This window comes from Alternaria conjuncta (assembly GCF_024043145.1).
Source record: "Alternaria conjuncta strain BMP 0040 chromosome Unknown scaffold_25, whole genome shotgun sequence".
Classification (NCBI taxonomy): Eukaryota; Fungi; Ascomycota; class Dothideomycetes; order Pleosporales; family Pleosporaceae; genus Alternaria; species Alternaria conjuncta.
The window spans coordinates 39,330-56,004 of record NW_026250114.1 but is presented as its reverse complement, the minus strand read 5'-3'; the positions used below and the strand labels follow the sequence as shown (position 1 = coordinate 56,004).

Sequence of the window (16,675 nt, the reverse complement as noted above, 5' to 3'; positions counted from 1 at the left end):
TGTTATCGCCGCTGGCGATATCCCCCACATGTCTCTTCCGAATCCGAGACGACCCGCTACGAGGCTCATCAGTCGACCATTCCATCTATAGATGGAGTATTGGGAGGGATTTACCGACAATGACAGGGACGTTCTGAAATAACGAGGCCAACTACCCTTCGTCAGCTCTAGCGTCCCGCACGCTCAACGCTCATGACTTACCCCAGCCAGCCCGATGAGTAGGTCGTCCAGCCCAAGCTTTGCCTTGGCTGAGAAGAACCGATCTGTCAGTCGCAAGATAACCATTGTTACAGCAAGAGCGCCGATAGATGCCGTGACAGCGATCATTGTCTCGCTCTCGTCCCGGATCGGTATGCCGCAAGCCGCGTAGGTTTCGTTGGTCGCACTGAGTGATGCGGAAACAGTACAGTTTTCAGCATTACAATTCGCGGATGCTGTCTGAAAGGTGGTGTCGGCACACAGACAGTCGAAGTTGTCGGGCTTGCAATTGCTCGAGGGTATAAGAGCTTGGAAACACTTTGCCTATGGTTCTTAGCCGCTGGTGCCACGAAAGGTCGGTCATCGACTGACTGCACAAGTTGGTAGTTTTCGCAGAAAATCGTCTTGTGCGAGTATATGTAGCACTAAGATGGCGAATGTCGCAAAGTACTGGACGAACTTCATCGCGACGATGATCGAGTGGGAAGGTGCGCAGCAGCGCAAGATTTGTTACCAACAAAGCGTTGGGGGTAGATGTTCAACATGACGCATAATTCATAGCTCAGGTCAGTGACGATCCGTTAAGGGGATTACTTTCTTGAGCATCTGACAGCTCGCAGGATCCGATGGATCATGGACGTTGTTTCAGTCGCCCTGTCAAACTACCATGCCTTGGAATGATCCGCGCGCAATAGGAGACCATCACTGGTGGACTCTAGGGCTTGCCATTCCTTGACAGGTCTGTGCCGCAACCGATAACATTAACGTCCAGAATTTGACAGATTTACCCTTTCGACACGGCCCAAATCCTGCGGGATTGCTACGCTTTATTCTACTGGCGGAAATGTTCTCGAGCACTTTGTATTTGCATTGATGCGGCGCAGCCGTTCTAAGCGAACCGTCATCACGCAGGAAGATACTGATATGGCGAAGGATCTGGCTTGGCAGGACAGGTATATCTCGATCATTTTACAATCCCGGCAACTGCCTTTCCTCATCACTGTCATCACCATGTCTATCGTATTATCAGCCACGATCGCTATTGCTTTCGCTGCATTTGCCATACTTTACGCCACCCGTTGGCATCTGGAGAGAAAGAATGCGAGACCTCTTCCCCCGGGCCCAAAGGGCCTCCCGATTATTGGAAATGTCAACGATATGCCCAAATCCGGCATGCTTGAGTGCCACCACTGGCTACGACACAAGGATGTCTATGGCCCTCTTAGTTCCGTCACAGTGCTAGGGCAAACTTTCATCATCATTAACGACCCTGAGATCGCATTCGAGCTGTTGCGCGATCGCTCAGCGATTCATTCTTCGAGACCCAGCCAGACCTTTAGTGGTGACATGTATGTGGAGAGCTCCATAATAAGATGAGGGAAGTGCTCGCTGACCATGCGGACAGGGTAGGATGGCGTCATGCAATTGCGATGACCCCGTATTCCGCAGAATGGAAAATTCAGCGTAAGAATATCACCAAGATAGCGAGCACGAACGTTTCCGTGTCCGTGTTTGATAAAGCGCAAGAGACGGAAGCCGCGCACTTCCTGCTCAACCTTCTAGAGTCACCCGACAAGCTCTTTGATCATATACGAAAAGAGGCTGGCAGTGTCATTCTCAAGATCACCTACGGCTACACTGCTGTCGCCAATGGCAACGACCCTTTCGTTGATATGGCCGCCAAGACTATGGAGCAGTTCGCCGATGCTACAGTTCCTGGGAAGTGGTCGGTAGACATCTTTCCATTCTGTGAGTATCGCTTCTTGATGATTAATATGGCCTCTGACGTCGGCTAGTGCGGTACTTGCCAGCATGGCTGCCAGGTACGGGGTTCAAAGACACGGCGAGACGAATGGCGGCGCAGCTCAGCCAATGCACGAATCAACCGTATGAGTTCGTGAAGAAGCAAATGAGAGAAAAGAGGCATTCGCCGTCTTTCTTGTCGCAATGCATTGAAGGTCTCGGTTCGGATGCTGAGATGGAGTTTGTTCATAAGTGGACTGCATTAGCGCTCTACCTGGGCGGTGCTGATACGGTAAGCTTGTATGCCATTATCGGCGCCTCTATTACTTTACTGACTCAATCCATAGACCGTGTCCTCGATCATGACCTTCTTCCTTGCTATGACTGTCTTCCCGGAAGTTCAAAAGAAGGCCCAAGAAGAGCTAGATCGCGTTATTGGCGGAGGCCGGCTACCCGTCAGTAAAGACCGCGAAAGTCTTCCTTACATCGAAGCAATCATGAAAGAGACCCACCGCTGGCACCTCGTCGCACCAATGTGCCTTCCACACTGCAGCACGGAAGAAGACACCTGTCGCGGGTATCGCATTCCGAAAGGCTCCATCCTTCTACCCAATAATTGGCACTTCACGCACGACCCTGAAGTCTACCCCGACCCAATGGTGTTCAGACCAGAGCGTTTCCTCGAAACACCCACTCATAAGAGTGAGCCTGACCCTAGAAACTTCATCTTCGGATATGGTCGCCGCATCTGCCCGGGCCGATACGTGGCGGATAACGCGCTCTTCATTACCATCGCCCAGACTCTCGCAGTGTTTAACATCACCAAGTTCGTTGATGGAAATGGTCGCGTTGTGGAGCCGGAGGTGAAGTTTGAGCCGGGAGCGATCAGTCACCCTGTGCCATACCGTTGTTCGATCAAACCGCGATCGGAGGATCATAAGCGGTTGATCAAGGCTTCAGAGCAGTTGTTTCCTTGGGAGGAAAGTGACGCCAAAGAGCTGGAAGATATAAGCTGGTAATATAAGGGCAAGCGCCCGCCCAAATACATGCGTGTTGCGTGAAGCTTCTCTGCTACCTGCACGTTGTGAGCACAGGGGTTTGCGTAACGTCTGTACCATAACATTAGGTACTGTGGAAGAATTGAAGACTTGTGGTGGGTGTGAGATAAGATGCAAGCCAGCCGGAACTTTTCAATTTGGTACGCACTGCCTACCTGCGCCCCGCCCCTCTTAGTCACCGTCTTCGTATAATGTTGGAATCTTCTTTAATGTACAAAGGTCGACATATGCCTGCGTTTAAAACACAGTGCTGACAACAAACTATGATGTAAGTCGAGTAAAGTTTCAGCTCATGTAACACACACGTGCCACCATCGTTGCTTTGACTATTCCTTCTTCGGTAGCGGATTGACAAACTTGTCCTCGTGAAGCTCTTCGTCTTTAGGCGCCACACCACGTTCTTGTAGTTGTTTGAGCGCCTCTGGGGCTACCTTCCCAATTTGGTGGCTCCTGTATTGATTGGTCTCAGAACGCGTCAGCCACGTCAAACGACCCTCGATTTCCGTATCGTGGATGTTCTCGATCGCTTTGTCTGCGCCCTCTTTGGTTGCGAAATCGATGAAGCAAAGAATGCGCGGTTCTTTTTTCTTATCACCATAGAATGGCGCGAAGTCACTGATGCGTTCGATGGTACCATGTTTGGCGAATTGCTCGTCAAGTATCTGCAGCGCGTTCTGTTTCTGTTTGTTGATGCTGGTATTGGACGTCCAACCGGGTGTCTGAACTCTAACCATCAAGCGACGACCTTCGAGCAATGGGCGTACAGCTTCGAGTGCAGTGGCGGGGCCCTCGTCAAAGAAGTAGCGAGTAGCGTACTTGTGGTCTCGCTTGTCCTGCACAGGGCCCCAAACGAAGTCGTCTTTGAGAGGCCTGACGATAAGCTTCTTACGCTGTAGCTCTGCGTTATTAAGCTCTGCAATGACCTTGGCAGCCTCTGCTTCGCTTCCAAGTTCCGCGAAACACCTGGTGTCGTTCTGGAAAGTGTAGCGATCAAGACGCATCTGCAATCTCTTGCTGGGTGATCATTAGCTCGAAACCCTGTTTGCGAAATCTCCAAAGAAATTTTATAAGACGTACACGGTGCATCCTTTTGATCGGAGAAGATCCTCGACCTCTCCTCTTGTCAGTCGTTTTGGTATACCCAATAGAGCAACCCCTGATGATGCGCTTGATGTCGGAGCGCGCGCATCAGTGAGTGCAATCTCTGGTCCTCTCGACGGTGTTTCGATGATATTTTCCCGCCTCAGCTGGCTGGCAGCGAACTCTCGCTTCGTAATTGATGTTCTGATCAACGGAACAGCTGATTGAGCAACGCGTACGGAAGGCGTTGTCCGAGCAAAGAGACAGCGCCCACGCGAGAGTATCCTGGGTACAGCCATGGTCAATTGTGTTAGTCCGAAGGTGATGGTATGTGCATTCGCAATCGATGATGGCGAATGATCGCGTCTGCTCGAAAAGACGCCAGCCATTATCGCGCTAGACAGAGAAAGTTCCTTGGCTTGCCAAGACATGGCTTATCGATAACACGGTCACGAAAGCAGCGAAACTGCAGCCGTCACGCCGTTCAGTCCTGTGCAACCAATAGCTCGACCAAGCTTTTGCCCACTGGATATATTGGCACGGCAAAAAATATTTCATCAAACGCTTGCGAGAAATCTACCAATAGGGTTCATGAATCAAGCTACTTAGGTGTCATCTAGCCCTAAACTGTAAGACCGGCCCGTCTTTCTTGCTAGCAAAGACGTCCTGGATCTGATATTCAGACGCCCTTGTCCTACCAACTTCCAAGTCCTTGCTTCCAGCACCCAATGTCGTGCCTGGTGCCAGTCTCAAATCATACAAGTAAAGTACCCTGGCAATCGTTACCGACAGCTCAACATACGCAAGACCCTTGCCAATGCATCCACGAGGACCGATGCTGAAGGGGTTGTACGCCGACTGCGCTGCCTGGAGACTGCTATGAAGCGGGTTCGCGGATGGATCAGATAGCCATCTCTCAGGAATGTAGTCGAACGGTTGAGGGAAGTAGTCGGCATTGTGGTGAATGGCGTAGATCGGGACGCCCACGTCGCATCCGGCAGGAATGTGGCGACCATCGATATCCAGACCACCGGCAAGAACTTCTCGGGGAAGAGCACCGGCGACTGGGGGTGTCATGCGCATGGTCTCGTCGATGCAAGCGCGTAGGAATGAGCAGCCGCTGAGCTTGGGTCCGGTTACGATTTCCTCAACATCATTGAATGTTTCCCGGATCTCTTTGCAGACTTTCTGCATCGCTGCGCGATTGTGTGCGAGGTAGAAGAAGGCACCAGCCATAGCCGTTGAAGTTGTATCGGAACCAGCGATGATCAGCAAGTTTGATTCGCCCCAAAGCTCATCCATGCTGAAGCCCTTGCCGGTTTCTGGGTCCTTCGCGTTGAGCAGGTAGTAGAAGAAGTCTTTACGATCAACGTCGACGCCCAACTTTGTTCGCTCCATGGCTTGACCCTTGCTGTACTGCATGTACTGTGCTCGCTGGCCTGCAATCTTGCGGAAGAAGAGCTTGTCCAGGTGCCAGTTGTGAATGGTAAGGTGCGTTCCGCAGATGAGATGTCGGTGTGCCGCGTTGCCAACCAGCTGAGTTGCGAAGCGATTGGTAGGGCTTTCCAACATGCCAAAAGCCTTGCCAAATACTAGATCACCCATGATGTCGAAAACGAGCCACTCGCACCAATGTGCAGCGTTCCAAGCGTCGTTCCAGCCACCATCTTTCTCATCGGCGAGGCTCTTCTCAGCAGAGCAGTTGTTGCTCTTGCGTCCGAGCAGTTCGCAGCCGACACGTACATTTGCCAGGATATACTTCTCAAGACTCTTGATAGCCGAGTCGCTGAATGCGTGGCTCATGACACGTCTCTTGCGTGCATGTTGCATCTTGTCAATAGAGCTATGGACGCTAACCGCTTTCGGTGTGCTGGGGAACGCTTCGTAAAACGACGCCTTCTTAACATTTGATCGGAATCCATAGATGGTCTTTAGACCAGTGGCGGTGTTGACAGAAAGTAGATTTGGTCCAAGACGGACGTACGGTCCATATTGCTCGTGCGCGCGGTGGAAAGCGAGATGCCGAGAGCCCTTGTAGGCGTAGTACGCCAGATAGATATCTGTGATCTTTGCGAGGAAAGGGCCTGGGTATGATGCAAGAGGATGGAAAGTCAGGCGATAAAAGATCACTCCGAAGATCTGAGCATGGTGTTAGCTTTTAATGCCATGAGAACGGGGAGCAACGTACGTAGAGAACCAGCGCTCCGAAGATGGAGGCCAGTAGGAATAGAATTGCCATATTTGCGACAGCTCAAGGCGAGTTGAATGTGTGTTGTGTTATTGATATCGAACAAAGATCATTGCCACAAACACGCGTGCAGTTGTACAATTCGTGTGCACGAAGGAGGGTACCAAAATCGTTTCACTAACGAGATCCTGAGCAGATAAAGGTACATAAGTACTCATTCACCCTCCACCACCATCCGCAGCTCCCGCAATACCCTCCCTGATCCCAGCTCCATCGCGATGACAAAGATTAACAGCGTTGTGGAGTAGTCTCGTGCCCTTCTCATCGCAGAATCGGCGAGCGGGTGTCTTGGGTATACGTAGCGGCGTATCACGGCTAATGTCGGATATCGATGCAGAACGCCGTGTCGCAATCACGTGCAGCGGATATCACAGCAAGCGAAGACGCTAGTGCGGATACCCGTGCAATCCCAACTTTTTCGGGATTGGAAGGGCGCGGATATCGTGCGCGGAAGCCTGGCAACAATCACGGTTGCAACGGCAGTGGGTTAGTCACGATTTCGCATCATGTGTACCTAGGAAGTCAACAACGCGTGCACAGACGCGGGCTCATATCATTTACTGAACTAGCAGGCATACAATAACCTCACTGCAGCTAAGGGGGTGGTAGAAAGCACCTGGGCAGTGATAAGCTGGAGCTGCAAGCCATCTACTATCAGCGCTTCTAGTTGGATGCTTTCTCAGATCCGGCAAGAATTATAGACTCAGCATTCAGAGGCGGGTAATCGAGAGGTATCGCTACCGCTCTCATCGCCTGCCACGTTGACCGTGAAGCACCGGTACCTCGTGGGACGAGCGTTCGGCTGGAGACAATGACTGCAGGCTGGTATATGATTGGGATCGAAGCCAAGGCGAAAGATTGCGAGTGTAGTCGCAGTTCTTGATGTTCGCGACACACCTGACGAATGAAATGGCGCGAGTATCAAAGCGGATAGTGCCGTCTTGGCATCCATCGAGCTTCGCGAACATCACCAAGCGTCACGATAGTCGACCCAAACGCGCGACAGCACGGCACCCGCCCATTGACCCATTGACACCCTTGCAGCCTGTCTGGAAGGCCAGTCCCTCAAGATGTCTGTCGCCAAGAATGTGAAGACTACTGTCTTTTCGGTACGCAGCCCGAACCGATCTCGAATGCCTTTACCTCGCCGCCCCTCTTCCAGCCATTAACCATTGCGAACACGGGTACTGACCGTAGACCTGTAGAAATACACTGTTCAGCCTACCGGAATCTATGCCGCGATTAACAGGCTCTTCGCGCTCGACCCCAAGCGCTCCACGGGTATCCCCATGAACCCGCAATTCCGCAACCCACCCCCAGGCGGTCTCGACCCCAACTCTTACGACGACCCCGTCACTCTCCCTGCCGCTGATATCGCCGAGAACCCATACTGGAAGCGCGACGTGCGACGACGATACCCCAGGCTCTCGACAGTCACCCAGTCCGACGCGGTTGCGCTGCTCGAAGTAGGAAGCGCGGCAGCACCCAAGCAGGAGCTGATTGGCGAGGCAGGCACAAAGTCGCTGGTCGCGGCGAAAGAGGAAGGCGCCAAGGGACTGGCGGTCGCGTTTGAGAAGAACACTGGACTTGCAAAGGATGTGCTGGGACCTGGTGGTATGCCTCCGCTACCAAGCGGGCTGCACAACACCCTTGCTGGCGGACACAAGCGATACGAACTGGAGAACGAGCAGTCATATGGCACAGCGTAGGTCTTCTCATCTGATTTTACAGGAACGACACTAATGCGATACAGATACCCATGCCGGACGTTTGCTTAGAGTACAAGATGAACTGGGTAGGTAGAGAAAGATGATCCGTTTTCTGTATATATGGAGACATTTCTTCCATGCTTTCCGTGTAGCCATCAGTGAACTTTCATAACACCCCTTGTCATGAGCGCGTGGGAGTGTTGTAGGTGGAGCGCACGTGTCCGAACGTCTGATCCATGTCTCTTGTGTCTCACCGTGCGTTTGTGTCGATTCTTCACCTCGCATCCTCTGTTGTTCCTTATCGTCCGTCACGGCGTCGAGAAAGGAAAGCACGACGTGTGTTGATGTCTTGGCGCTGTTGACAGCGACTGCCTCGCCGTCACTTCCATATCTCAACTGCCCCCACCATCAACCCCCGCGTCGCTCCTGTCCTCTTTCCACATCGTCGCAACCGCAGTCATGAGCGCCGTGTCGGAGAAGGGACCAACAGAGCTGGGCGCTGATCCCCTCAACTTCATCTACGCCTGCTCGGTGTGTTGCGCCTCCTTCGCCGATGTCTACGAAGGCCACAACGAGACAGTCCGTGGCCTGTCAGATGGTATCAACCCCAAAGAGCGCCTTGTGACGCGCCTGTTTCTCGCCAGTTGCTGTCATGTCTTCTGCAGCAGTCACTTGGAGGGCGGCGGTAAGTGAAGCGCGACCGAACACCAGGCAGCTGCTGACAGCCACGACAGGACCGCCTTTTCATACAGCCGGACAGCGACCCAAATCACCCTGCCCCGTCTGTATCAAGGAGAAAGGCGACAGCGAGCCGCGCGATCTCTTTTCGATACGCGGCTTCAAGAAGGATGAATACGATCCTAATATTCCGCTCGCATGGTTCACCGCGCCTCCCATCCGCCTCGATGGTAGCGGAAAAGAGATGGAGGCACTGCGCGTACGTCGTGTCGCCCACAGGTCAGGATACCAGCTAACAGCAGCAGTTCCAGTATATTGCGCTTATTCGATACTGCCAGAATACTTATGCGACCCGCAAGCCCCTTCAAGAAGCCTTAACCGATATGGAGAAGAAGCTGGCTAGTGCGCAGGATCTTGCTTCCAAGGAACACGCGAAAGTCGTCACACTCCAACAGGAGAACGACCGACTACGACTGCAGAAGGATCAGTTTCAGGCCATGAAAGCCGAGGTTCAGCGACTCCAGGGTCTCGATGAAGAGGTTGCGCACTTTCGCGATGTCAACCCGAAGGACCTTGCAACATTCCTTTCGAACAAGTCAGCAATCCGCCATTACTTGAAGCTTGTCCCTATGCTAGTCGAGTAGGCTGAACATGCCATGCTACAAGGCGTCTGCTAACCGCTTCAGTCAAAACGAGAGGATGCAGAAGCGACTTGCCCAACTCGGCTTTGCGATGGCACTAGAACCTGTACCTAACTTCAAAGGCATTGACCCTCACGCATTCGATAGCGACGAAGCTTCGCCTGAGCGCAGCGGACGATCGGACGGTAAGCTACGAACGACTGCCTCCAGCCATACCGCCGGTAGATCGGCTCATACAACTGGACGGTTGGGAACAGCATCTTCCGGGTCCTTTGTCCCGCGACCCATGAAGCGGCAACGCCTCGATTCACCCCTTCCCGCCAACACCCAGGCCGGCCATCCTTCAAGCCGAGATGCTATGCCACCTCCACCAAAGCCAATGTCCAGGATGCAATCCATGCGCAAGATGTTTCCGAGCCTGCGAAAGAGGTTCTCCAGTGACCGCTCCAGGTCCGCAGCAGATGGATCTTTCGAGGACGATGCAGACGTGCAAATGTATGATAACGGACACTGGCAAGATGTCGAAGTCAGTCGTCACCCAGGACGCGATGACTTCCGCGACGAAACACCGTACATGTCGGGAGCGCTGCCCGTAGAACAGCCCCATCAAGCCTCTGACGTTCGAGGATCGCAGCTACTTGCTAGTGTAGGCCTCAAAGACAACCGGTCAAACTTTACATTCCGAGCGTCGTCTCCAGTCAAGATGGACAAGCAAAGCAGTGGCCATCGCCCGGTTCATTTGCCTACTGAGCCCTCATACATTCGTCTTATGGATGGCTTGTCGCGCGACAATGGGATGGAGCTAGGTCTGAAAGACCCTCGCGAGCAGACGAGCACGGATCATCGTAACAATAGCAGGAATAGGCAAGTACTACCTGCTTATCGGCATGAGCACAACGCCGAACCAGTTGATTACCGGAGGCCTTTGGATCTTGGACCTCCGTTCATGCACCAGTCGCCACACAGATCTCCGGCCTCTGTCGATGCGCGTCAATACCCTTCTAGCGACCACCAGACTAACGAATACACAAACAGAGCTCACGGCATGCCGGATTTTAGCCCCACTACGCCAGCACCGAGGCGCCAACAAAATCCCGGCCATCAGATCGAGAGTGTGGTAAGTCCCTATTTCCGAACCGGTCATAACCAGGCCCGAGTCCATCCATCGCCCGGCCACGCTGAACTTCAGGATAGTTCCGATCATTCCGGCGATTGTCGGTCACGAAGGTCAAGGACGAACCAACCTCGGGCCGGCTGGGTTGAGGCTCGTAGTCTAAACGGCCTCTCATTCTTCGATTCACCCGTCGATTCTAGGAACGAGCCTATCAAGGTGGACCATCGCCGAAGATTGGTAGAGCCAGCACCAACGCCATACTCACATCAGCATCAAAGACGTCATCTTAATTCACGTGGCTTCATCATACGCCCGGAAGAGGGACGCTCACCGTATACCAGCGACAGTGCCTATGGCTCTTCCCAAAACCGAGAATTTTACAATAGAGACGCGCCCAATCATTCCCAAGCAGCGGTTGATGTACCGCCCGCATATCGCCCAAGTCGTTCCCGCATCGGTCAGGTGCCCTCTATCATGCCTTCCATTGTTCCGAGCCGTCCACCTGCCCGGGTCCAACCTCAATGGGAAAACCTGCAGCGAGCGGGCGTCAGGAGTAGCCGTAACGTTTTCAGTAGCGTTGCTGGGAACATTTATGCTGCGCCTTCGAGGAATGTCTTCCCCAGCGCTGGTCGGCGCAATGTTAGACGGTAAAGGCAACCTATGCGTTTCTTTCCCTATCATAACGAATTGGAGTACTTGGCTTTATGAATGGCCATTTCTGCATGGGGATTCGGCAGATGTATGACCGGGCAAAAAAATGATTAGATTCCCAGTTCTGCTATCAGCGAGTTTCATCTGTGAGCTACTCCTGCAAGAGAAAATTCTAGGTACGATCCGCGCCATCCTCGTCTATATGCTCAATTGTTAAACACCCCTTCATGACTACGATTGCAGCATGCAAAACGGAGATGCGCACCGCGTTCCGTAGACTGTTCGATGCGACGATCAAAAGCCATCGCAGTGAGCGGATTTGCTGTCACGCATCGCGTTCAATCAAGAGTTTGCCCCATGATGCTTAGCACGCCCACGCCTTCCCTCTCTCAACACGGAGTCTGTCAATTCAACTCACATGTGGGTAGACAGCCGGCAGATGGGAAGCTAAGACGAATGCGGTAAGGATTAAGGAGGTTTAATATGCGAGGACTATGCAACGAAGCTTCCTCGGCATGCAAGGGCCAACGCCGGTCTTCGATGACATTCATTGGCGGAGTATCATGCGCAACTTATCGTGTCACATAGGCACCTGATTACTTATTCTCCATGTTGCAGAACTTCGACAGTTGGCGCGATGGTTTCATCTTAGCGTTTTTCTTTGCCGACAGGCCGTTGTAACCTCCACACGAATCGTAACCCCTGCGTCCCCGCAAAGCCACCGCGCATGACCCACGATCCCGGTTATTGAAGCTTCCCTTAATATGGCCAAGCAATCTATCAGGCACCGCGGCTTCAAAGCTTCAGAACTATGATGCCACATCCATCACTTTCATATTGGCATCAGATGAAGGCCCACTCATTGCCATGGAAGAAACGGAAGGCAAAGCCCGTCCATTTGTGGGGCATTGAATCATTGGCATGCGAATTATTCGCGGTATAAGAGTAATGTTTGCCCAGCAGGTGAAACATAGGACTGTGCAAGTATTCTTCGCATCTCTACACCATGCTATTCAAGACTCTTTTGGCGGCGGCCGCTCTGGCCAGCACCGCTTTCGCGGCTCCTGCTGAGAAACGCCAAACCTCTCGCAAGATGAAGTGGTTCGGAATCAACGAGTCTGGTGCCGAATTTGGCGAGAAGAACTTCACAGGTGTCTACGGAAAAGAGTACACCTGGTACGATCTCAACACCATCGACAAGTTCATGGACGAGGGAATGAACATGTTCCGTTTGAACTTCCGTAAGTCATACCTCCGTAACCCACAACTCCTCAAATTCCCGACCTAACATTACCCAGTAATGGAGCGCCTAACACCCAACTCCCTAACCGGCGCCTTCGACCCGCTCTACCTCGGCAACCTCACCGAGCAAGTAAACCACATAACCTCCAAAGGCTCCTACGCCATGATACAACCTCACAACTATGGGCGCTTCTTGGGAAACATCATCACTGACACCTCCGCCTTCAAAACCTGGTGGACCAACGTGGCCGCCGAATACAAAGACAACGACCTCGTAGTCTTCGACACAAACAACGAATACCACGACATGGACCAACAGCTCGTCTTTGACCTAAACCAAGCCGCCATCGACGGCATCCGCGCAGCAGGCGCCACAAAACAATACATCACCCCCGAAGGCAACAGCTGGACCGGCGCATGGACATGGATCTCCTCCGGCAACGGTGCCAGCATGGTTAACTTGAAAGACCCCGAGAACAAACTCGTGTACCAAATGCATCAGTACCTCGATACCGATGGCTCTGGCACCTCAGCGACCTGCGTCAGCGCGACGATTTTCAAAGAGAGACTCCAGGCTGCGACCAAGTGGCTCAAGGATAATAAGAAGCAGGGTGTTATTGGCGAGTTTGCGGGTGGCAATAATGCGCAGTGTATCTCTGCGTTGCAAGATGGACTAAAGTACATGGGAGAGAACAGCGATGTTTGGCTGGGAGGGATCTGGTGGGCAGCAGGACCGTGGTGGGCCGATTACATCTATAACATGGAGCCTACGACGGGAGTTGCTTGGACGGGCATCTTGCCCAAGATTAAGAGTTACTTTTTGTAGATGGGGAGGGCTCGTGAGGTGGAAGGGTGGTTGTATATACTTTGCTCTTTTCTTCTTGTAGATATTCATATGAAGATGCCTTCATTCGCTACCGTCCCTGTTCACCTTGATGCACCTCGTCATGTATCCAATAATCTCCATCTAAGGCTTCCCCTGCCAAGCCCTGCTTAAATACTCCTCCGCACTCATAAACTTGTACTCCGGGAACCGCTGGTTAAACTCATCACTCACATCCCAAGCCCCCCTCCTAATTGCCTCAAAGAACATGATGACAAAGGCCTTGCTGAAGCTCTCCCTCACATCGTCCGTAACAGTAGGATGGCTGATCAGCGGCAACCAACTCGCTTTCAGCTCTCCCTTTGCTAGATCCTCGCTCTTGACATACTCGACGAGCCAGTCTCCGCCTCTGATCTTCTTGCCTAGAGCCAACAATTCGTTGATGGAGGTACGGCATCCCCTGATACCACCGATCTTCGGCCATGGGCGCGTGTCGTCTAGCGCGCGAGCGAGTATCTCACAGTCGTCTTGGATAGCGGTGATGACGATGGGTTGGTTTCCATCATCTAGAACCATGGCACGTCGGTTTTCGAAGTCGAGGAAGAAAGGCCAGGTGTAGAGATCCCGTTCTAACGGGTATGGATGGGCGAAATAGTCCATGAAGATGGACGGTTGGAAGAGACAGTACTGCATGTTTCCCAATTCACCCTTGGCGTCTAGGTCTTCGAGGTACTTCCGGATGTAGTCTTTGTTGTCGTAGCTGGGGACACCGGCGTTGTTTGCGATACCCCATTCGCTGGGCGCAAAGCGAGAGACGCCTGCGGCGATGGCGGCGTGGATTAGGTTCTTCTGGGCGACGTTGTCGGTGTCGAGGTGGACGACGAAGAAGGAGAGGAGGGTGTGGAAGCCCTGGAGAGCTGTGGTGAGGCCATTGAGGTCGGTGTAGTCGACTTGCTTGTAGGTGACTTTGGGGGATGGGTGGGATTTAGTTGGCGCAGATCGCGTGAAGATGGTGATTTCGTGCTTGCCAGAGGCTATTGTGGCTTTGAGCAAGTTGGTTGCGACGTCTTTGGACAGCGTCAGCAAGGTACGGTATGCTCATACTTCTAGCAATAGAGGAGTGTCATCTGGTGTCTCGATAGAGGCGGGGTAAGCATATGTAGAAGGGGAAGCATACTTCCGGTGCCGCCTGCGACTGCGATCTTGACCATGATTGCACGTGATATTATATCGCTCTCTTGATGTCGAAGGATTCAACTGTAAGCGCTACGGATTACATGCTCCCTGCTTTTGTATCTCCAACGGCCGCTATCTATCGCTCCGCTCTGAGCCCCCGCAATTTTTCGCTGCGAAGGCGTGTCTTCGGCGGATGACGGCATGGTTCTGACTCGTGTCACAAAACCTCAAGTTCTGGAGCTACGATCTCGGCTATCGCGATATCATTGATGTTTGAGTATTTCTTGTGATGCTCGACGGATACCGATTGCATGAGAAGTTGTGACTGGGCTGAGCGCTCTTTACCAATGTTGGTGCGATCTCATGCGAGCTGCCACCAGAGCGCGATGCTGCACGACCCAACGTATTGTGTTGCTTGGTAAACGTTGACTGTTGATCTTGGTTGACTTCAAAATGCACAGTGCGGCGAATCAAAACGCCTTTGTGAAAAACTGCGAGACGATAGATTGGCCCTCCAGGTTTGAGAATGAAAATGTAGATAAGTTTGGAAAAACGGGAGAAGTGACAAAGACCGTGAATGGTGAATAGATGGATATCCGTAAGTAAATGTCAAATAAATGGCAGCGAAACATCGAAATGCTCAAGCATCGATCAACGGTACCGCCGGTAAAGGTTTCTCAGGCAGCGGTTTACTCGGCAGCGGCTTCAATGCATCCTCATATGCTGGTGGTCTCGAGGAGCTGCCTTCATCCGGATCATCGCGGTACGCGCCGTGAGCATTTAGCAGTGCGCCCTCCTCCTCAGCCACCCTATCCCTCCTCATATTCTCCCAGACATCTTCCATGCCGTCCCACTTCATGAGCTCGCGCTGCGCAACGATCCACCAACACATCTTCCATAAGAGGAAGATGGTGAACAAGCCGCCAACGACACTGCTGAAGATGACCCAGAACAGGCCCCACCATTCCCAGTGAACGAATTCGCCGAACATGTCGCGAAGCGTTCCTTTCTTGCCGTAGTATCCCCATTCTTCTTTGCGGTAGAGGAAGCGACTCCCCTCTAGTTCCCAGACGTCGCTGCCAAGGAAGTGGCCTATTGTGCCCCAAATCGTCAAAGACTTCTTGAGGGGAAAGGTGTAGGCTCGAGCTACTAGGCGCATGTCGACGATTTGGTACTCGTAGATCTGGTCGTCCGCGGTAGATTGACCAAACGGGTCGGCGACTTTGGCTGGGCCTCCTTTGTCTCCTCTTCTCAGAGGTGTTCCTTTGACGCGCATCCACAGCATCTTCTGCTCCGGGTTGTTGAACTTCCAAAGAGGGTCGTCAGGGTACCGCGACTTCCCAATCACGTCCAGCGCAACGCTCCAGTATTCCGCATCCGCGTCATCGCCTTCCTGGTTATCGCTTGGATTCGTGATGTATAGGTAATCGATATACATTCGCGGGGCATGCGTCAAAGGTACTTCGTGGCACCATCGTCCTCTGTCACTCCAGCTTTCTCGACAATACGGGTCTTCGAAGTTCAGGCCCCAGTACAGTTCCGCATGGGAGAGGTTCTGGCGATATCGTGTAACGAGGAAGGTGGAGGGTGTGGGTATGGTCGGTAAGGGATATAGCGGGCGATCGTTGAGGAGGACTGTGCGATTATCGTGCGTGAGGGTTACGTTGAGAAGCTATAGCGCTCAGGCTGGTTAGCACCGCTCTTTAGGCACATGCTGGACTTGGGCTCGACACTTATACATACAAGCACATTATCACCAGTTATAACCTCGTGATCTTCAGGGTCCTCATAAGGGCAATCCTTGCATTCTATCTTCGCGATGTAGGACGATCCGGGTACCACGGCTGCGACCGGTGCAATGGGCGCCTCGCACCCTTCAGGCACTTTTTCTCTTCCATCTAGGTCGCAGTCGAGGACTCTGGGGATGTCTGCGGCATAGGCCGAAGACAGAAGGCCGGCCAGCAGCGCGATACCGGACAGCAGCATGGTGGGCTGGTGGTGGAATGATCGAGGGCAGGTGCCTGGCGCTCGTCGCTGCCGCCGCTGTCAGGGGCGTAGCGTGGCGGAGCCTTGCAGGGATGTCGCGCGATTAGCCGGCGATCATGAGGCACGAACGGTCGTTCCCCCGCCCAACTTCTCCCCTCTGCACATAGCGCGTTCGAAAATCCTGATGTTAATGCCGATACGATCATTGTGTCTTCCATGCCTGCGGTGATTAATAAATCTCGACGGTTTTCGTTGCCCAACCAGCATGATCTGTATCACCTCGAACGTGTCGACACAATCACACATGCTCTGTGTACCTTGCCAATGG

General features: G+C 52.8%; 7 protein-coding genes across 7 annotated transcripts; 4 read left to right on the top strand and 3 right to left on the bottom strand.

The window, feature by feature from the left end:
- Nucleotides 1-1,209: 1,209 nt before the first annotated feature.
- On the top strand, nt 1,210-2,960 carry J4E85_010638 (uncharacterized protein; the record flags this gene model as incomplete). Its single annotated transcript, XM_051474844.1, has 4 exons — nt 1,210-1,547; nt 1,688-1,947; nt 1,995-2,233; nt 2,289-2,960. 4 exons carry the CDS (start codon nt 1,210-1,212, stop codon nt 2,958-2,960), a joined length of 1,509 nt encoding a protein of 502 aa, XP_051321286.1.
- A 365-nt stretch (nt 2,961-3,325) lies between these two features.
- J4E85_010637 (uncharacterized protein) lies at nt 3,326-6,318 on the bottom strand (the record flags this gene model as incomplete). Its single annotated transcript, XM_051474843.1, has 3 exons — nt 3,326-4,013; nt 4,882-6,218; nt 6,268-6,318. 3 exons carry the CDS (start codon nt 6,316-6,318, stop codon nt 3,326-3,328), a joined length of 2,076 nt encoding a protein of 691 aa, XP_051321285.1.
- A 1,079-nt stretch (nt 6,319-7,397) lies between these two features.
- Nucleotides 7,398-8,105, top strand: J4E85_010636 (uncharacterized protein; the record flags this gene model as incomplete). The annotated part of the gene is made up of 3 exons (XM_051474842.1): nt 7,398-7,436; nt 7,533-8,032; nt 8,081-8,105. The coding sequence occupies 3 exons, from the start codon at nt 7,398-7,400 to the stop codon at nt 8,103-8,105; spliced, it is 564 nt and encodes a 187-aa protein (XP_051321284.1).
- A 390-nt stretch (nt 8,106-8,495) lies between these two features.
- J4E85_010635 (uncharacterized protein) lies at nt 8,496-10,618 on the top strand (the record flags this gene model as incomplete). Its single annotated transcript, XM_051474841.1, has 5 exons — nt 8,496-8,721; nt 8,771-8,973; nt 9,020-9,354; nt 9,401-10,472; nt 10,550-10,618. The coding sequence occupies 5 exons, from the start codon at nt 8,496-8,498 to the stop codon at nt 10,616-10,618; spliced, it is 1,905 nt and encodes a 634-aa protein (XP_051321283.1).
- A 1,508-nt stretch (nt 10,619-12,126) lies between these two features.
- On the top strand, nt 12,127-13,188 carry J4E85_010634 (uncharacterized protein; the record flags this gene model as incomplete). The annotated part of the gene is made up of 2 exons (XM_051474840.1): nt 12,127-12,361; nt 12,419-13,188. The coding sequence occupies 2 exons, from the start codon at nt 12,127-12,129 to the stop codon at nt 13,186-13,188; spliced, it is 1,005 nt and encodes a 334-aa protein (XP_051321282.1).
- Nucleotides 13,189-13,329: 141 nt separating this feature from the next.
- J4E85_010633 (uncharacterized protein) lies at nt 13,330-14,396 on the bottom strand (the record flags this gene model as incomplete). Its single annotated transcript, XM_051474839.1, has 2 exons — nt 13,330-14,252; nt 14,363-14,396. The coding sequence occupies 2 exons, from the start codon at nt 14,394-14,396 to the stop codon at nt 13,330-13,332; spliced, it is 957 nt and encodes a 318-aa protein (XP_051321281.1).
- Nucleotides 14,397-15,001: 605 nt separating this feature from the next.
- J4E85_010632 (uncharacterized protein) lies at nt 15,002-16,347 on the bottom strand (the record flags this gene model as incomplete). Its single annotated transcript, XM_051474838.1, has 2 exons — nt 15,002-16,033; nt 16,105-16,347. The coding sequence occupies 2 exons, from the start codon at nt 16,345-16,347 to the stop codon at nt 15,002-15,004; spliced, it is 1,275 nt and encodes a 424-aa protein (XP_051321280.1).
- Nucleotides 16,348-16,675: the final 328 nt, after the last annotated feature.